Genomic DNA, 22,050 nt, shown 5'->3' with positions numbered 1-22,050 from the left:
ATATTCTATTCAAATGCAGAGTTCTTAGTTTAACTTTATTAATGCATCAAATCTATTCTTTCAATTGTATTCTCTATATAAGAGAGCTCATTTTACCCCTAATTCAGAAAAATATGTTATTTAAGAGGCTAAAAAAGGAAAAATGGCAGGAAAGCCTCCCATAGTTTGAGACAGGATTTCCCAAATGGAATTCACTCAAGTGTATTAGGTACAATATTTAGTAAAGCTGGAAATTCTTTTGCTGATAGCTTTGGCTTGCTGTAGCATATCACCAAATTAGGTATTTAAAAGGCCCATAGGTAAATTGATAAGACTCAATTCCAATATCATCTCAAGAGAAACAGTTCTCCAAAACCAATTTGATTAAGAATGGAAGTAAAATAGTCTGAGGTAAAGAGACTGTTTAATTTTCTTCTGTTTGAATATGTTTGTGAAAAAAATTTATTTTAGACTTGGTTATATTTTGGGGTATATAAGTATACCATTGAAAAAAAAAACAAGTTTTACAAGAGTATTTCTGAGGGTTTTAATAAGTGCCCTGACAGTTCTCTTATCTATTGTACATATCAAAGCTGAATGTATTTCCCAGAAAACTTGTATGAAAGTAAAGTCTTTAAAGTAAAAGAAATTCATTGTTAAAAATAAGCACACATAATGTACATGAAAAATGCTTATGAATATCTGGTTCATGCCAACCATGAAATATTATTTTTACTTATTCTACCTTTTGTTGATCTTGCAATATCTAGAGTTTACACAGTAGGGTTCAGTGTTCCAGAAATAGAAGAATTTGGCTCCAAAATTTTGCTTGGCCATTTTTAATGGAGTTTAATTCAAATTTGTGGTCTCAGGCTCTCTAACAGTGAGTAGCATAGATGGACTCTGAATATTATTCCTCTAAGAGAACTTTTTGGGCATAGTCTTTGTACTTGTTGGGAAATTGAGTCAGACTCTATGTTACTAAAACTACTTTAACAATAGCACTTTAGAATACAAGAAAAGTTCCTTTATTCAAAAGCTGCTTTTAAGCAGCTCACAGCTAGATTTTTCAAATTTGGATTGAAGATAAAACTTTAATATCACCAGTGTGTTTCATGTGTGTGTGTGTGTGTGTGTTTCTTTATAAAGAGACCTATGTGTCTTTTAGATATACTTATTTCTCTAATATTAGGACCAGACAAGAGTTACTTCTAGAGAAATTTTGAAAAAGACTTTAGGGGAAATGGTCTAATTCAGTGGAACATCTATAGTGAGCAAATTACATATTTTATTTTTATCTAGACATTGTTTACAAAGTTGTCCATGATAGAGTTGTTTCAGGCAGCCAATATTCCAATACCAATCCCACCACCAATGATCAATCTTCCCTCCACTAATATCCCCAAGTTCTCAAAGAAAGTTATTTTAATGAACTGAAAATTTGCTAATTTGTTTCATAAAGTTTTAGTTTAAAGGCCAGAGAGATTGTACAGCATATTAAAGCAGCATATTAAAGCACTTGCCTTGAATTCTGCTAATCCAGTTTTGATCCCTAGCACCCCAAGATCATTATGAGTGATCCCTGAATGCAGAGCCTGGAATAAACGCTAAGCACAGCCTGATGTTCTCTAGAAGCCAAAAAGATTATATTAATATTCCATCCAAAATAATTGAGAACTGTTAATATTAGTCTATAATTATTTATAATGCAATTAATTTTTTATGCTAAATAAAATGGAAACTTATTAGTCTATAGAAATTTATTATTATTAATGTGATGAATTATTATATACCGTATTTTCTGGCATATAAGACGACTTTTGAAAGAAAAAAAAAGTCAACAGAAAATCGGGGGTCTTATACACCGAGTATATCCCGAAAAATGTTTCAATATGCCACTAAATGAAAATTGTCTGAATATTGCCACAAAACAAATTTTCCAACTCAATCTTGCACTGCACTGCACTGCAAGGCTGCTCGGAATGCCTCTCTGACTCAGCCAATCCAAGCAGGCTTTTGATGCATGCAAATCAGACAATGTTCTGGACCCGAATGGACACTGTCAAAAGCCTGCTCAGATCGGCCAGAGTCAGAGAGGAAGTCTATGACAGTAGAACCTTTGAACCTTTGCTTGTTGTGATTGGCTCACTGTGGTACATGAGCACAGGAACACATGCAGCACATGCAGCACAGGAACGTTCTGTCTGATACAGCGAATATAGGCCTACACCTATGTTTTAACTACAAAATTAGGGGTTCGTCTTATAAACCTGGTCGTCTTATACACTGGAAAATATGGTAGTACCAAGTACTGAATTGGTACTTTATAGTAATAATGTAATAAATTAATTATATGTTTATGATAATATATAGTTATTAATAATTAAAATAATTCAAGATCTTTGAGTTCCCAAATGTTTTATATTTAAGATATTCCTACAATTTAGTTGCAATTCTCTAAACCATTAAAATTTCTTTTTTAAAAAATCATGAATTCCAGAACTATGCAAAATATCATATTCATTTCTTAGGCAAGCACAAAGAATAATAACAGTATATTATCAAAAAAGTCTAATATATTAAAACTAACATATATTATAGCAAATGAAATATTACTGAGATCGTGGAAGACTTTCTTTGTAATGACTGAATTTTTTGCATTTATATTCAACATTGGTGCCCCTTATTTACTATGACTTAACATGAGTTTGTTTAGTTGAGTCAGACTCTATGTTCAGATTATGCTCAGACCTGAAAAATGTCCTCAGGGAGTCATTTTCCTCCTCTTGTGTTTATGCAACCATTTTTATCCTCAAACATTCTACAGTCTTGCAATGCCCTAATTTAACTTCATAACATTCATTACTGCCGCTGCTTCTCTTGAATTGCATGCTAATATCTAAATGTCAGATTTGGACCATCTGCATATTTTAGAAGCCTGTTCATAGTTCTAATAATGAAGGCAATACATGAAAATATATAAATAATTCTTGTTTAGGTCCTTGTAATTTCTTTAAGATAGAATTTTTGAAATGTAGAATTTCTTTTAATTTCACTGTAATTTATTTATAGTGAAGTGTTCATTGTATGCTTAAGTTTTAACTTTTTTAACAATTTAAAGAGTCACCTACCCATTTGTTTCTATCCATTTATCTATTAACTCTTTGCAAGAAAAATAACATTTACATTATTGCAATATTCTTAGATATTTAATCCACTGAGCAATACCAGTTGCTTTGTAATGAGCTAATAGAAAGGATGATTGACTTTTCGAATCAAGGACTGCCAACTACTTACACTATGATAAGACAATCTAATGTGAAAAAAAGCATTGTTTAAGTTCAATGTCACTGGCTGAAATTGCTATTAAAAGTGCAATTTTGAGAGGGTTTTATGTACTTTTCCCCATATAATTGCTTTATTTAACAACCATGGTTATAGCAATGTTCATAGTTGAACTTCCATCATAGAATATACACCACCCTGGGGCTGGAGTGATAGCACAGCAGTAGGGAGTTTGCATCCTTGCACGTGGCTGACCTAGGATGGACCTCGGTTTGATCCCTGGTGTCCCATATGGTCCCCCAAGCCAGGAGCAATTTTTTAGTACATAGCCAGGAGTATGTATGACACTCAGGCATAACCTGAGTGTCACTGGGTGTCCCCACCCCCCAAAAAAAAAGGGGAAAAAAAGAATACACACTACCCTTCACTATCACTAGTGCAACTTTCCTGACACTAATGTCCCCCATTTTCCATCACCCCCTTTTATGAAAAAAAAAAAAGGTTGTATTTGTGTTGTACATATGTTCTAGAAATGCAGCCAAGAGGGTATCTTATGTATTTGACATATGAATGACCAGGTAACATACATTTCCACTGTAGTGTTTCACTTAAATTAAGCATTAGACAAATTAATAAATTACAGTTAACTTCTACAAATTAATATAAAATAAAAATCAAATATCTCATACTTAATAATAATGAAAAAAAGGTAAAATTTCATCTCACTTTTGATTTCAGCCTAATTGCTCTCCTGTTTAATGGTATTTTTTGTTTGTTTGTTTACTGGTATCTAAGTGCCATTACTTTACCATGAAAGAGTCCAGCTATTTGTCAAAAGTGTACATGATCACAAATCACTCTGAAAATATTGACCCAAGTTCCCAGGATGAGAATTAGGCAAGACCCTCCCTGAAATATTAAAGTTATTTAGTTAACTGACTAAGTTAGCAAGTAATAATACAGAGCAAATTCACTTGTCTCTGTGAGAAACAGACATCTTAGTGTGTCTATTTACTCAGCATTTACTCAGTCTGATATATTGATAACTGGTTAATATATAAGCAGCAGTTCTTATTTAACCTTTATATTTTTATCTCTTACAGAAGGTGAAGAAGATGCACAGCGAAATTCAAAAGAACAGAGCGGGGACACCCAAGGAGAAGCAGCAAAATCTGAAAGTTAACACTTCACTTTGCCCATTAGCAGCACCAAACAATGTCTGAAATCTCCAGACATGGGTGGAATGCATTTGTTTCCAAGAGGGAAAAGAGGATAAAGGAAATGGCTGTCCTGCACTTCAGGAACCTGCTCATGATCATGTTAAAAATGGGGGCAGAGTTTAGGGCTGCAGACAGACTTTTCTCTACCTCTGTCATTAGCAATGGTTGAAATCATGTGGTTTCTGTTTGGATGTCGTTTTGTATGGATCCATTCACTTGATCATATGATGAAAAGCTTCTAGAGAGTGTAGTATCGACCTAGATGATGATTCTTCCTGTAGCATCTGGCCCCTCACAATGACAGAGGATTTAATTGTGTCTACTTGCAAAGAGTTGGTTGAATCTTAGAGTTTAAAACTCTGGTCTAAGTATTCACCCAGTAAAAGAACATCTAGAAAGCACTGTTTTCAGCATCATGTATCCGTGTGTTCTTGCTGTGTTATTCACCCTGTTTTGTATTGTACAATATAGATGCTCAGCACTGCCCCCCTTCTTCGATTGCATATGAAAAACAAAAATGATGTACATTACTGTGAATTTTTATACCACTCATTTTTTAAAAGGGCTGTACTTTTCCCTCCTCATAGTGTGGTGGTGTACACGGGATACAATGCACTTTTTAAAATTTGGTGTTTCTTTTTGATCACTGTAACTTGGTGAATTAAGTCCCAAAAGACTCTTGCTTCAGTATATATGTGTTTAAAAATATCCATTAATGTGAATATGATCTGAATTTACAGATTTTACCTGGGGTCTCTGCACTGACCAGGTAATTCAATCTGCAAAATTTTTATCCCCAAAAGGGTAACTTTCACAACTAATGTTTTTATCAGCTACTTGGGATATTAGTAAATAAAGTTAAAATAATATTAATGGTTAGAAATATTTTGCTCTTATGGATTCACATTTCTCACAAGGCTTAAATTCAGAGGATAATTTTCTCCACAAAAATCACAAAAAATGGGCAAAATTAATATCTGCAATCATGTGGACACCAGTCGCAAAAGCTAAGCCCTTGTGTTATGTTTTTCATATCTTTTTCAGTCCTCTCATATACAAATGTTATTACATACTTTTTAATGTTTGTAAACTTTTACTAATTATTGTGAATTGCATTCTGATACAACAATCATAATTACAAGCTAACAGAATCCTTGATTAATATTGTTGATCACTTCTGCTGTGTTTTGGAATCATGGTTTTATACAGAAAGTTTCTGTGTGAGTTGTGTAATCCCTCTGGTCAGTATTATGAAATCATTTATCAGTGATAATAAATAAAGATTCAGTAATACGCCAGTGGATTATGAATTTCTGGACAAAGATTCTAGTTAATTGTCCTGAGTCTTAGATACAGTCCAATGATTAGTAGCTTAAAAGCATTTCCAGAGTAATCTACCTACCTGGATACCCAGAAATTAGCCCTTTTATTCGGTTCATGTAGAAAGAAAGGTAAGTCTGCCCTCTACTCTCTGTACAGTATTTTTCAAGTGACTAGAATAGGGCATAGGCATAATTTTGTCCTTCAGTAAATATTACTAATAAAATATTAATAGTGAGTCTTTCAGAGTCTAACAGTCTTTGAGAAAATAGCAAAAGGAAAAATTACATTACATTTTGGCTACATCTTTCTAACTAAACTATTAGATCAGAAATATCAAATTAATATTTAAACAGAAAAAAAGCTATCAACAGAAAAATAAACATTTTTCCACAAGTGGGAAAAGACAGGTTTCCTGGGGATATTTTAGACAATCTCTGCTAGTTTCTTTAAATACCCAATCCACGATATTGTTTTCAATACATTCATTTAATATGTGAATCTGAAGTTGACTTTTCTCTTATAGTTATGGAATTTGAAACTGACTGTACTGTGGCATTGTGAAGTTTAGAATGAGTGTTGACTAAATATGAAGGGTTTATATTTTTATGTGATATATTATTATTAATGCATGTGGTATCATGCTTGTCTTTGAATATTTAATAGTGAAAAACTGTGAAGTCATATGGAGCTTCTGAATTATTTTGATCTCTTACTGCTATTTTGTCTGCTGTATTCAAACCCTGAGGCACTCCTAAACTAGAAGGTAAAAATATACATTGCAAAATACTCATATCCAACAGATGTTGCTTAGCAAAAGTTTGCAGTATCTTTCAAATAATATTTTACTGGTAATCAATAATATACATGGAATTGCCTTTACAAAGAGAGGGTAAAAACTAAGAAATTGATCTACACTAAAACATTTATTAATCAATGAAATTTGTGCTACTCTTTGCATCTTTTTCCATTTAGTCCTCAAATAATTTTTATAAAGAGGCAACGCTCAAGTATACTGCCTCCTTGGACTGTAGCATTGAACCATATGACTCAGTTTGCCAAGTACAATTTGTTGGACTCCAAGACTCCAGAATTTTACTTAAAAATGCCCTTCTTTCCTATCACACATAACACACACACACACACACACACACACACACACACGACTAAACTTTTTCGTGGATTAGAAAGTTCAAAGCTCAATACAATATGTCTTCCTGTGTATAAGAGACTACTAAATTATAAAATTAGTATTTCAACTTATGTCTGTCTCTAATGACTATTCCACTGAACATGTCATAAAACGCAAGTCAAATACAGAGCAGGTTTCTTTGTGAAATGAAATTTTAGAGATGGAGAGGTTGATCTCCTTATGTCATAAAAGAAAACTGATTTGAGTAAGGGGAACTTTCTTTCAAGATGTCACCTAGATATCTGGATCATGACACAGATGTGACTAGCTCTTAGAAAACTCTATCTCATAAAAAATGTAATTCATGGGCCACAGCAATAGCACAGTGGGTAGGCATTTGCCTTGCCTGTGGCCCATCTGGATTCAATCCCTGGCATCTCATATGGTCCCCCAAGTCTACCAGGAGTAACTTCTGAATACAGAGCCAGGAATAACACCTGAGCACTGCTGAGTGTGGCCCAAAAAATCAATAAGAGAAAAATGTAATTCAATTTGAAATTTTTTTTGTCATACTTCCCAAATGAATTTTTCTGGCCTGTAATCAGTAGACATAGCATGGTTCAGATTTTTCACTTTCCATGCTATTCATTTGATAGCTAGATATATAACAACTTCAGGTCTTCAGTAAATGTGAACTTGTTCAATTAAATTTTCATTGGCTGTAAACATAGATTGTTAATATATTATAATTTAAAAATGGGGTAATGTTTTTAATAAACATCTTTGATTTTTAGGTAGTTTCTTCAGTGCTGTAAATGTCCTATTATTGAGTTTTGCTCAGACACAGTGGAGAAGCACGATTTTAGAAGATAAATGATATTATTTCTCTTCACTATAGAAACAAGGATTTTTAAAATTGTGATTATCAGGCAGCATAGCTTCTGAATGAAGTATGTAGTAATAGGAAGGAAATGTATGGTAATCAAGTGAAAACAGGTAAGGGGTCTGTGGTGAATAATGTCTTAAGAGGTCCTCCAATGTTCTTCAAGAGTGGCAGTTTCTGAAGTCATTTGTGAGCTTGTATGACTTGTATTTAGCAATGTTGCATGCTCACACAATTGATATTAAAAGTAATACATTTTTCAAAATACACACAGTCTATTAAGAGTATTTATTGAATTACACTATAAACGTGTTTCTGATGAAAGAGCCATGGTGGCACAAAGAAAATCTAAAGCCTCACTCATCTTGTAGCGGATGTACTCAGAGTTTCATCCTCACTTTTTCCTGACCTTTATTTCAATAATTTCCACTTCCATTCCACCATAGCTCTCATTTCTGGACCTTATCATTTGCTGAGCCAATTCTTGAATTATAAAGTCTAGTATCATTCCTATGGTTATTACTTGCCCATCTGCAGAGGAATCATTTTCATTCAGGAAAAGGGCAGGTTGATTTTATTAACTTGTTTTCTGTTTGTTTTATTAAAATGGTCTGAACAGTTTCATAGTGTTGTCCACATCTGCACACAAGGAGTTTCATTTCCACACAATTTCTTTGCCTTAAAAGCTTTTCTTCAGTGTCTTTAGTAGAGTTTTTTTCCTCTGTGCTCACCTCCACAACTTGAGAAAACCAGTGATGGAAAAGTGGTGCATGATTTCCTAATGCACTAACCTTGTTCACTCTATCAGAAGGTTTTAAAGTGAACTAACAATAAAAAGAAGGAAGGCTCAATGCGGGGGGGGGGGCACAAAACAATCCTTTTATCCACTTATATTTATATATTTATTTTTGACTTCTTTGTTTTGGTGTAGATATTGAAGTTGATGTCTCCTATTTTATTTTATTTTATTTTATTTCATTTTTCTCTTTCTTTTTGCACTCTGGCATTGTTTGATTTCAGGATTGAGACTATTGTGTGGTGCTTGTCTTTATTGTTGTAGTGATCACTGCATATTTTATTTGATATTTCTTTCTGGATTGTTGAGGTGTTTCAATTACCTTTTCACTGCCCTCTCTCAAATTGAGGTTGAAAGCCTCTAGAAGGACTCTGCCCATTTTCAGCTTATTTGATTTTTTACTCCATTCTATTGCTTTTTTTTCCTTCAAACAAAACCACATAACTTGAACTATCTAGCTCCACCTTTCAAATAGAAGGGAAACAAGGGAGGGTACCAGGACCAAACTGATATATGATCACTAGTAGTAAACTAGACACAGAGGGGACCACTTACTCTAGCAGACCGGCGGGTGAGGGTGGAGGATATGGGTTGCAGTAAGGGAACGGAGGTGAAGGGAGGACAAATTTGGTGATGGGAATTCCCCTGATTCAACGTTAATATGTACCTAAAATACTACTGTGAAAGATATGTAAGCCAATATGGTCAAAATAAAAATTAAAAAAAAAAAAGAAGGAAGGCTCAGACACCAAAGGTTTTATTGTACTAGGGATAATATCTTACAGAGAGTTGAATTTGGATTTCTCTCTTTGCATTATATTATATTTATTATGTACAGGCAGCAAAGACCAAAGTGGAATATCAGGAGTAAATAGGTATCAAATATCACTTAACTAGAGTCCAGAAGATATCAAAAATGCAAAGGAAGATGTAGATCTTTAAATTCTTTATTACTCAGGTCACAAAGGATTTGTAACAAAACACTAAACAGACTAATAAAATTTGTGTTAAAATTGATTTGGCTCAAATATGGCTCAAATATTGTTTTATCTGTCTAGTGAAGGATGGGGGATTGGTGATGTGGAGATCTAGTAAAGAATGTCTTTCTCTGTAAATTCAAAATTAAGAATCTCTATGGTTCATTCATTAATTTTCTGATTTTTATCACATTTGCTTTTTGATGATATAAATATGGGTATTTTCTCAGAAATTCTCCTATAAGTCTAGAAACCAATGTTAATCTTTCTCCTAGGTGTTCTCAATTTTGTGGTTGTCTTTCAGATAATCTCTGCCTCTTCAAAAGCAAATTAGCTTCTTTCTCACTATTCATCTTCTGTAGCTGGAAAGAAGTGTGTGACAATGTTTATAATTGTTTGCAATCTCAGTTTAAATGTATTGCTCAGCTCTTTCATGTCCCTAAAGACAGTTTTCCCATTTCCTCTCTAAAATTTATTTTTGCATCTAATATTTCAAATCATTTTTTTCTCTGACTTCTGTTACCTTCTCTCCTTGTTAACATTATCTTTTCTACAAATGTGCTCAAATTCTCAACTTTCCCTCTTTCCTTCAGTATGTTTACTTCCTTAATAATTATATACTGTCCCTGTCTAGTTTCTTCCCTTCCTGTGTTTTAATTCCTTCCAAAATTTGACTAACAATTCAATTTTTCTCATTACCAAGGAAACCTTCACTTGTTTTTGGTCTCAGTAATTATCACCAGACTGGCCACTGTGAAAGTTTAAATTGATCTTGCAAAGAACTCAAGCATCAAATTTAATAATAGTTTATAATCTAAATTGTTATTAGTCTGATAGGGTATGGCTATGTAATAAAATCTTTTTTCAGATATGTATATATTTATGTTCATAAGAATATATTTGTTCCCCCCAAAGTCCCTTTTCATTTCACACTTCTCATCATGTATATTTGATCACATTCTTCCCCTATATTTGTTTCTTGCACCCATGGACCACACAGCATTCCTTTATTTTTTAAGAATGGTCACCACACATAAATCAACACTAACTAACCTGAGGTTCATATATCTAGATATGGGGCAAGGTTATCATGTGTGTTCTATTATGATCTGGCATGACTGCCAATTATATTAATAGTTCCTGCCAATTGCAGTCACATAGAAGCAAAAACAAAAGGCTTATCTGTGTCCAAATCCACACTGTTCTCTGAATTACACCTTAAATGTATTACTCTCCATTGCCAAAGGTAATTAATAGTTAATGTATTTTTATTAGCCTAAGTTATGGTATGTAATTGTGTTCACTGCAGAATCTTACTTGATTCTTCATTTGAATTCATTTTCTCTAAAATTTTTTTATTGTTTTATGTGTCTGTTTGTTTTTCTTAGAGTGGAGGATATCAGAGGATGAGTGAATCTAGGAGAAAGGATTTATTGAGGTGGGAGGCAAGGGAACTTGTAGGAAGTCAGGACTTCAGTGCTTATCATTTGTCCAGAAGTCCACAAGTCGGTTTATATTTGACCCTGCAGTCATTTAGAGTGAGTACCTCTTAAGTCACAATGTCTTCAGATTTATTCACCTTAATTGTCATTAAAATGTGGATCTTTGGATACCCGGGGAACTTGACTTTAGCTTGCCAATGAGGCTCGATCGCATACATAATCTTTAGTCTATTTTTGATGCTAATGAATGATAACTTGGCCAATCAGAATACTAGTCACCATGATCGACTCTAGAGCTTTTCAAAGATACCCAGAGCTGTTTGGAAGTGCCATAAGAGAAGATATAAATGTATGCCATAACATACTGTCTCCAAGGTTTCTTGGAACAGTCTATACAACAAATAGGTTCCAGACACAACCAATGAAGCTGCTGCTTCCAGAAGTTGCTGAGCAGGTCCCATGGGAAAGAACACAGTCTGCTTAATTGGTTATAGATTCCCCAGGTGTTATTACTTGGCTATCTTTACTTATTGTCTTTCATTATCTGTTATTCTTTTATTTCAAGATCTGCCAAACCCTCACCTTGACTAACTTGTCTTTCCCTACCAACAAAAATTTGAGATATCTGAATTTACATATTTTTGTAAGCCATCTAAGTAATTCAGGGAACAGTATATAGATGTTAAATCTAAGGACAAACTCTGGGCCAGTATTAAGGAATAGAAATTAAAGACCCAAAGGAGAAGAATTGCAGAGGCTGATGAAAGACACTGAGAAGTCCATGTATGCCTGATGGCTCCCCAGAAACTGGATATCTGATTCCAGGAGATCACACAGAGCGAAGAGTATGGGCATCAAACATTCCCAGACAGAAAGGCCTTAAGAAAGGAGCCAGGCCAGGAAGTCTTATTGAAAGAAGAGAGTTTTGTAAGTGATAGTTAAGGTTTTGAAAGTAGGTTGGGAGTTTTCAGCTGAAAGCAGACGTGAGGACTCCTTCCAAGGTTAAGAACCCAGCAGTTGAACAAGCCAGACGTCAGAGGGAGAGAGAGAGAAGCTGCAGAGATGCACACAAAGCAGCAAGACAGGATCTAGGCTGGCAAAGGCCCTGCTGCTGTCCTTTATCTCTGCTTCCACTCATGCCGTGCTGCACTCCTCAGTGTTCAAAGGTGCCAGTTGGCTTCCCTGACAACATGTGGTGCAAGTATAATAGAGAAGTGTCTTTTGATACTGCACCAGGCATACGAGCCAGGACATTCCAATCCCTTTTCTCATGGCAATCACTATTAAGTTTTCATTGTGTACTGGATGTCTGATTATATTGCTTCAATTTCTCAAAATTACTCTGACATATGGGTAGCTTTCTCTTCTTACAAATGACCAACCTAAGGCTAAAATAGGTCAAGTCTTTTCTCAGACTATCCAGTTTTTACATTGTAAAGTCTTCTGTGATAAAAATCTTCAGACTTTTCTTCTACACCAGAACTGTTTCATAGGAAAATAATAGAAAAAAAGAACAAGCAATTTAGTTTCTAGTAGCTACACAGAAATAAAAAGGTATAAAGATAATCAAATATACTTAAATTACTACCACTGGTCTACAATCAATATAAAAATTAATAAAATAATCTTGGGAGGTATTCTGAAAATATTCAGTGTTTATTTTCATAATTTTTCAATTTCAACTGGCTACTATACTACAGATCACACAATTATATATTCAATTCTGCTTTACAAGAATTTAAAAAATACTTAATTTGGGACTATATAAAGGTGTGAAACATGTCTGTGTATATTTAATGGTTTGGGGAGGGTGGCGGTCAGGGGTCACTCCTAGCTTTGCACTCAGAAGTTGCTCTTATCAGGCTTGGAGGATATTATGGGATGCTGGAGATCAAATCTGGGTTTGTCACATGCAAGGCAAACATCCTATTTGCTGTGCTATTGCTCTGGCCCTAGTAAGGTGCATTTGAAATCATTATTACTGTTAGTTTTTCACTTTGGCTACCTATCAGGACAACAAAATCTGTAATGTTCGACACTTAAACATTAAAAACTAAGCTCGATGCCTATAAATGTTGTTAGTGTCATAAATGTGTATGTACTGTTTTATAAATTTTTATAGAATGAAGTCAGTCAGGTAATCAAAAACCAGATCATGATCAGGATTTTTAACAATCAACAATCTAGCAATACACATCAAGTTATTTTTTTAATAAATTACTTTATGTTTTTAATAATTATTATTATGACCAACGTGAATTACAAGTCTTTCACAGTAATATTTAAGGTACATAGTGACATTGAATTAGGGGTATTCCCACCACTAGTGTTGTCCTCCCTCCAACCCTGTTCCCAGAACCTCCCTCTATTGCCCCCTGGACTACTAGTATAACTAGTCTCCCCCTCTGTATATAGCTTGTTGAAGATTGGCTATCGATTCTGTTGTCATTAACTTTTGGTTTGATGTTTAAATCTGATCATTCTTTTATTTCTATTCAATGTTCCTACGACTGTTTGATTCTTATGTTAGCAACACACACAACATACAACACACACACACACACACACACACACACACACACACACACACACACTGGCTTGTACACCTGAGGCTAGTCAAATGGTGACTCCTCCTCAGTTCTTATAGAATTATCCTTGGAGTTCAACAAAGAACCACACCCATTAGTACTGCCTATAGAGGGCTATACTGCAGGGTTTCAGTCTTCGACTTCTTAGGGAATCTTTAACCTCAGAAAGGAACCACTTATCAAGTCATTTTTTCATCTGGGTAATTTCCAGAAACACAAGTACTTAAAACCGATGCACTCCAATCATATAAAGTGATTTCCACTTACCTCTGAACATTGGCTCCATTTCTCTTCAGCTTTAAAAGCTTGATCTCAGAAATCTGATATTTTCTCCTGTCGAAAACAATCTACTTATTTTCTCATATTAGTTTCACCTCCCTGGTCAATAAAGCAAATGATATACATTTTTATGACTTCTTATGAATTTATTTTAAGTCATTTGCTAGTAAATTTACTACTTTATTACTTGAACATAAATGTTCAATATAAATGTTCAAGTGAATTAAATCATAGCCTTTCACACACTGATATTTTTGAAACTCTAAATTTTTTTAAACTTGATTGATTGATAGATTGATTGGTTTGGGGGCCACACCCAGCAGCACTCAGAAGTTACTCCTGGCTCTGTATTCAGAAATCACTCCTGGACTTGTGCTGAGAAATCTCTCCTGGTGGGCTGGGAGACCATATGGGATGACAGGGAACAAACCAGGTACCTCCCGAGTTGACCGCATGCAAGGCAATGCTCTACTGTTATGCTAGATCTCTAGTCCTGGTACTCTAAATTTAATTCTTCAGATAAAGCATTTTTTCCTTCCTATCGGTCATTTTCCTTCCTCAAGTGATTTAAAATTTTCTAAGAAAGAAAAAAATAACTGGGGCCAGAGCAATAGTACAGTGGTTTGGGCACTTGTCTTGCATGTAGGCAGTTGACCTGGATTCAATCTTTGGTACTTCCAGGAGTAACCCAAAAGAACAAATCCAGGAATAACCCCTAAGTACCAAAGGGTGTGACCAAAAAATAAAGAAAGAAGAAAAAGAAGAAAATTCAAAGTTGATGCCCTTAACAGCTTTTAAGACTTTTCTTGGCTCTAGCAAACCAGAGAAAATATAAAAGTAGAGCAAATCATTGAGCCTCAGGCTTCAAGGAGTCCTAGGAGTAAACAATTTCATATATTAAATAGAACTATTCGAACAGCTATTTGTTGAAATTACAATTGCTCCACAGTCCAACTTTTGGCCTTGCTCTCAAAACAGTGCCTCATTGAACTTCTAGCCCAGACCAGAATATTTTGAGTAAGTCTGCCTTGAAAAGACAGCACTTGTGGTTGAAAAGAGGAAACTATGACCATCTGTTCTCCCTGTTCATAGTTCAATCTCACAATATCCTAACAGCTGTCTTCCTCCTTGACTCTCTCCCCACTTCTACCGTTCTTCTACAGAGCTTCTTCTTTTACACTGTTTTATTTCTGCTTTATTCCTCTCCAGCTAAAATATCAACTTTTGGTCATTTGATCATTCTTCTAACCAAAATACCCAGTAAATTACTCTCCATTTTTTATCATATTTACCCCAGGTTTTTCCTTCAATACCTCTGCCTAATTTTTGCTCTCTAATATTTTTGTCATTTGATCATTATTCTAACCAAAAATACCCAGTAAAATTACTCTCCATTCTTTACCATTATTACCCCAGATTTTTTCCTTCAATACCTCTGCCTAATTTTTTGCTCTTTGCTCAACTACCATCTAATGTTATCTGGAAGAAAGAATAAAAGGAAAACACCACCATATCTAGGTTTCTAAAACCAACCTATTTATATTGGAGAGGGAAAAGTATGGAAGTGGAAATGAAAGGACAGGAGACGAAAATAAGACTGGTATTAAAAATACTTTTCATCTTTAATGTATCACAATTTTCCTGTTCTGTTACAATTCAAAAAAGACAATAAATCAAGAAACAAGATGCCAGAAATTTTGTTAGGAACCAGCTGTAAGGTCAGAAGAAAGTAAACTCACTTCCAGGGGAAATGTCAAAACAAGCATTTAGTAGAGAAAATGAACCAAAAAGGGTAATTTTAGAAAGGGTACATTACAGACCAGTGAACACCAGGGCACTCAGTAAACTCCTTAGGGCTTGTTCTTTGAAGCATAAATGTTCAACCTACAATCTCCCATGTATAAGCCTCTGGAAAAATAAAAAGAAAAGGAATCTTTTCAATAATACCTGAGCTGTAGAGTTGTTTTACTTTTTAGCTCTAATTTTATTTCAAATATCTTTCTAATAAGACTCTAGGAAGGAGAATTAGACACTATAATAGTGTCATCAACTTCCACAAGAACATGTCAGACATTTTATACATTTTACAAAGCATTTTATAAATACTCCCAAATCTCAGAGAGAAAAATCTTAATCTTTCCTCTGTTCATTCAGTGATACTCCTAGTGAAAAAGACATGCAAATAAGAAAACCCTATTTGGATAGATTAGCTTCAAATTTAAAAGGAGTGATATAGCACTTCCCAAGCAACTGAAATACATGGCAACAAAATCTGATCCACAAGAAGCATTAACTGATCTTCCATAAAGACGGAGCAACTCTACTTGAAATTAGTAAAATACTAGAAATCACAGAATATGGAAAGCTAAAGAGTCATAAGAGGGTATGTTAAATAATCAGGGTTCCCTATTTTTATCTTAATTGGAGACACAAACTCCAATCTTCAGAGGAAATTCCCTCATAATCTCAAGACAAATATACTTACATGTTTGTCAAGAAGATGCATTTAAGAAGACACAATAAAACCTGACCACTACATGGAAGGCAGCTATCAAAATACAGAAAGAAGAAAATAAAGAGGTTTAAAAAAAAAAAAAAAAAAAGAGCCCAATTTTTTTGCTAAATTACAAAAGAAAATGATGGCTGCTGCCTCTTCTCAGGTAGTCTGGTCTGGGTTGAAAACTCTGAGACCTTCTGAGAATAAGTGAGGGAAGATTCCCTTTTCTGCCTGAGGGTACCTACTCAAACTAATAAACCACCAAATATGTTCTAGATGTATAGATCTTCAAGCAGATATATATTACCCAAAATTTCATAGTAGGGTCAGCCCAGTAGGATCACAGCAAACCTGAAGAAAAAGTTACATAAAAGACCACCAAGCTTGGGCCAGAGAGATAGCATGGAGGTAGCATGTGTTCCTTGCATGCAGAAGAACAGTGGTTCGAATCCCAGCATCCCATATGGTCCCCCAAGCCTGCCAGGAGCTATTTCTGAATGTAGAGCCAAAAGGAACCCTTGAGTGCTGCCAGGTGCGACCAAAAAACCAAAACCAAAAACCACCACGAAGCTTAGTGAACCTATACAGTGACTAAATCAAAGGTTCATAAGAGCCCAGTAAATCTTTAGATGATGACTTGAATAATTACTTTGAGAAATATGTTACTTCAGTTTTACCTTTATTGATCTAATTTTTGATAATTCTATTTGCCTTTGTGGTCTAATAAATAATAACATGAGTAAATTTTGTACCCGCAAGGGGGGCAAGTTAGGGTGGTGGAAAAGAAGCTGGGTACACTAGTGGAGAAAAGATTACAGTAGTTGTGAAACTGGTGTTCACGATGTTATAATAAAAATATTTTAAAAATTAAAATAAAAGAGGAAAAGAAAGGAAGAGAGAAACTGTGGGTAAAAAAAGATAGTATTAGATATTTAGCTAATCCTGGTACTCTCTCTAAAACCACTTGTCACACCCCAAGCACTGCCAGAAGTGACCCCTGAACACAAAGCTAAGAATAAGCTCTGAGCACTGATGGATGTGACCCAACATCCAACCATAAAAGAGATAAACTTCATAAACACCGAGAACTCATTTTAAAATGTGATGAATTCATTTATTTCTGTAATTTGTTTGACATCAAAGACTCGAACTTGCCAATCAAAAATCACAGTGGCTGGATAGATAAGAAAATCAAAACCATTCTTCTGCTGCTTACAAGAGACACACTTGAATTTTCATAATTAATATACATTCAAAGTACAAGGTTGACAAAAATCATAAGGGGATATATTTATCTATTTAAAAGACTAGAACAGAGATAGTACAACAAAAAGGGTACTTGCCTTGAACATACTAATCTCAGTTTAATCCCTGGAATTCCATATAATCTTTTGAGTACTGTCAGAGTGATCTCTAAGTGCAGAGCAATGAGTAAGCTTTGAGTATGAACAGGTGAGGTCCAAATCTAAACCAAAGTGAAAAAGAAACAGCTATTAGCAGGACTGAAAAAAGATATTGACAGGAAGTTAATAGCAGTCAAAGATTTCAACACTATAATTCATGATTGAATATTTTCACAAAACAAAAATCTTTTGATGAAGAAATATGAGGCCTAACTTTAATAAACAAACATAGGACTCTCCATCCACCATAAACTTAATACACATTCTTCCCCAGTACATATGGACAGTATCCAGACAAATCACTAGGACGCAAAAGAAAAATACTTAATATTATAAATACAGAAATCACAACACATTTCTTTTTAGACTACAATGCTGTGAAAGTTAAAAATAAATAAAAAATAATATTAATTAGTCAAACATTTGGAAACTAAACAGCAGAGTAGGTAAAAGACAAAAATCAAATAAAAATATATATATTTCTGGAGACAAACAAGAACGTAAACATAGAAATAGAACTATATGGGGCTGGAGAGATAGCATAGTGGCGTTTGCCTTACAAGCAGCCGATCCAAAACCAAAGGTGGTTGGTTCGAATCCTGATGTCCCAAATGGTCCCCTGTGCCTGCCAGGAGCTATTTCTGAGCAGACAGCCAGGAGTAACCCCTGAGCACCGCCAGGTGTGACCCAAAAACAAACAAACAGGGCCGGGAAGGTGGCGCTAGAGATAAGGTGTCTGCCTTGTAAGCGCTACCAAGGAACGGACCGCGGTTCGATCCCCCGGCGTCCCATATGGTCCCCCCAAGCCAGGGGCGATTTCTGAGCACATAGCCAGGAGTAACCCCTGAGCGTCAAACGGGTGTGGCCCAAAAAAAAAAAACAAACAAACAAACAAACAAACAAAAAACAAAAAAGCAAACAAAAAAATAGAACATATATGACAGAACAAAAGTTATACAAGGAGTTCATCACAATACATGTTTTTAATCAAGGAATGGCTCAAAGAAATAACCTTATCATTCAGCTCAAAAAATTAGGAAAAATAAAAACAAGCAAGCAAAAAAAATATATTGCCCAAGGAAAGTAATAAGTGAAAATCAATGTAGAAATAAAATAAATTGCAAAGTATTAATAAAAGCAGAAGTTATTATTTTTAAAGAAATAGACAATATTGACAAAGGCTTAGTTGGATAATGCATTTTCTATGCTTCTGTATTATTCTAACATTCTAACTTAACTGATAGTAACTGATAGTTCTGCAAATGTTTGTCAAATCCAATTCTAAAGGAAAAAAGTGGAATATCAAAACATAACAAAGGAACTTTTATAATTTTTAAAGAAAGATACTCATTTTGTAAAATAAAATTAAATGACACTTGGTACCACTTACAGTGGCAGCCAACAAAAGTGGCCCTCTGAGACTACTGTGGAAAACAACAGTTCTCTTTTCCTTGGTTGATTTGTAAGACAGATATATTATATTATGATCTAATGTAATCCTATATGTACTCAAGAAAAGTCATTTCACTTACATTAAAATGTTTGTCAAAAAATGTTTGTCCAGTAATTTAATGTTAACTACAATGATTTTTTTCTAAATCTTTGGAATTCTAAAGTTACAGTAACTGTTTGATTCTATTGCAATTATTCAAAAAGGCTATGCTTCATGACACATTTCTCTTGGTAAAAGCTCTCTTGTCGCATTCAGATACGAACAAAGAAATACGTTTCCTTGTTTGGTGAAATTCTATGACTTAACAACAATAAGATCTTTTGAAAAATATCAAGCATGTTTTGATAAGAACTTAATGTTTTTACAGTTACATGTTAGAAGTACAGGCGCTGTTGTCAAAATAATGATTTACTAAATAATTTGAGAAATAAATTTCTCAATATTTGAGTAGATTTTTTGTTGTTGTTTTTTGGGCCACACCTGCTAATGCTCAGAAGTTACTCCTGGTTACACATTCCCAGGGTTTGAACAACAGTTCATTCTAGGTTAGCACATGCAAGGCAAATGCCCTACCACTGCACCACCACTCCAGCCCCTTGATCAGATTTTTGAAGTATTCTCTCACATAGAAATAAAAGTTAAACATGCTATTTGTTATGCCAAGAGGAATTGCAGTATCAAATAATTATTGAATAAAATAAAAACATTTTAGTATGCAATCTTAGCTGAGCCTGGTGACTCAATCCTTAGCAACACATACACACACAACAATCTTAGAATTAAAAGTCTGCAATTGAACAAAGACCAATTAAGCACTTAATTCACACTTGATTGCAGTAAGAGGATTTAGTTGAAAAAATGAGACTATGTATATATGTATATGTATATATGACTTTTTTCACATATTTCTAAATATTTCTTAGACCAATACTGATTTGCAAGTAAGAAATAGATATAATCACAATATAAGAATAAATCATAATAAATAAATATGCTTAATTTATATGACTTATTTAGACAGTAAATAAACACACTTTATTTAAATAAACTAGTTTTTATTTAAAAAATATTTGGGGGGGGCGGTGAGGTGGCGCTAGAGGTAAGGTGTCTGCCTTGCAAGCGCTAGCCAAGGAAGGACTGCGGTTCAATCCCCTAGAGTCCCATATGGTTACCCCAAGCCAGGGGCAATTTCTGAGCCCTTAGCCAGGATTAACCCCTGAGCATCAAACAGGTGTGGCCCAAAAAACCAAAAAAATATTTTTTTGAAAAAATATTTAATAAAAACTAGAGGTCAGGAAATAAGTGAACATATTTTATACACAGGAAGCCTGAGCCAATGATCAGCACGTATGGTTTCTGGAACACGTGCCAGAAGGAATCTCTGAATACTGAGCTCTCTAGTACCATAAGATGTACTGATCTCACTCTCAACCTTATAATACAAGCAAGAGAGAGCCTAGTTAAAAGTGCTTTTAATTTAATTTTTTGTGTGTTTTTTGTATTTTTTGTATTGCTTTGTTGTTTTTTGTTGGTTAATTTTTTGTCTTGTTACCTTTTTTCTCTTTTTTCCTTCCCGCTTCTAAATTGATATCTACAACACCTAGAAGGACCCCTCCTAGTTTTTTTGGTTGCTTTTTTTCTTTCCTTCTTTTCCATTTCCTTTTTCTATATCTCCAATAGAACCACTTTGATTGAATCATCTTGTTCAGCCTCATAAACTGAGGGGTGGGGGGAATGAATGGTACCAGGTGGAGACACCCGCATGAACATTTAGTGGAAATAAAAAATGATCAAACCTGAACACCAAACCCAAAGTCAACGGCAACAGAATCTATATCTAAACCACAGCAAGCTCTACAAGTGGGGACCAGTTACACTAGTATTCTGGGGGGTAAAAGAGGGAGATATGGGATGCATACTGGGAACAGGGATGGAGGGAGGACATCACTGGTGGTGGGAATGCCCTTGATATTGTCACTATGAACCTTGAATATTACTGTGAAACATTTGTAATTCACTTTGGCCACAATAAAAATTTTAAAAAATTACTTTATTTAAACATCTTGGTTTACAAAATTGTTCACAAAATAGTTGGGTTTATTTTTTCAATTACATATTTACATACTGAGTTTCAGTCAGACCTTTTACCGGGGCACATTTTCAACCACCAAGACATCTGTTTTGGGGCCCGGAGAGATAGCACAGCAGCTGTTTGCCTTGCAAGCAGCCGATCCAGGACCAAAGGTGGCTGGTTCAAATCCGGTGTCCCATATGGTCCCCCGTGCCTGCCAGGAGCTGTTTCTGAGCAGACAGCCAGGAGTAACCCCTGAGCACCGCCGGGTGTGGCCCAAAAACCAAAAAAAAAAAAAAAGACATCTGTTTTCCTTTTTTTCCCTTTTAGATACTGTGGTTAACAATATTATGATTAAAGGAATGTCATATACCAAAATTCTTATTTTCTGCACCCAATTCTTGTCCCTAGTGAACATATTTTACTATCATTGCCAAAGTGATTTCTTTTCTGCCCTAAAGACACTCCTGCTATTTGTGACAAGCAGCCTACCATGGACAGGCCCCTCCTGATTCTTTTCTCTACTGTCTTTAGATATTATTATCATACTATTTAATGTATCATACTTTTAATATGCCATACTATAAATTATCATAATATCACACCACAAAAGAGTGTGATTAATCTATGTATATTCCTTTCCCTATGGAAGCATAATACTATGCTCAGCATAATACTCTCCGTATTCATTCATGTATAAGCAAATTCCATGACTCCATTTTTCT

At 34.7% G+C, this 22,050-nt stretch overlaps 1 protein-coding gene and 1 non-coding gene across 2 annotated transcripts in view; one reads left to right on the top strand and one right to left on the bottom strand.

Moving 5' to 3' along the window:
• Positions 1-5,775, top strand: part of PKIA (cAMP-dependent protein kinase inhibitor alpha) — a 34,537-nt gene extending 28,762 nt beyond the window's left edge. Inside the window, exon 3 of the mRNA XM_049782041.1 lies at positions 4,368-5,775. Within this exon, the coding sequence (XP_049637998.1) occupies positions 4,368-4,447 (80 nt within the window). The 3' untranslated portion in view covers positions 4,448-5,775. The remainder of the gene's footprint in view (positions 1-4,367) is intronic.
• Positions 5,776-11,396: 5,621 nt separating this feature from the next.
• LOC126021037 (small nucleolar RNA SNORA70) lies at positions 11,397-11,528 on the bottom strand. The gene has a single exon (XR_007499658.1). It is a non-coding gene; the product is annotated as a small nucleolar RNA SNORA70 (small nucleolar RNA).
• Positions 11,529-22,050: the final 10,522 nt, after the last annotated feature.

Source organism: Suncus etruscus, chromosome 10, assembly GCF_024139225.1.
Source record: "Suncus etruscus isolate mSunEtr1 chromosome 10, mSunEtr1.pri.cur, whole genome shotgun sequence".
In the NCBI taxonomy this organism is placed as follows: Eukaryota; Metazoa; Chordata; class Mammalia; order Eulipotyphla; family Soricidae; genus Suncus; species Suncus etruscus.
Note: the sequence above shows the minus strand (reverse complement) of the source record. Positions and strands in the feature narration are given on the sequence as shown.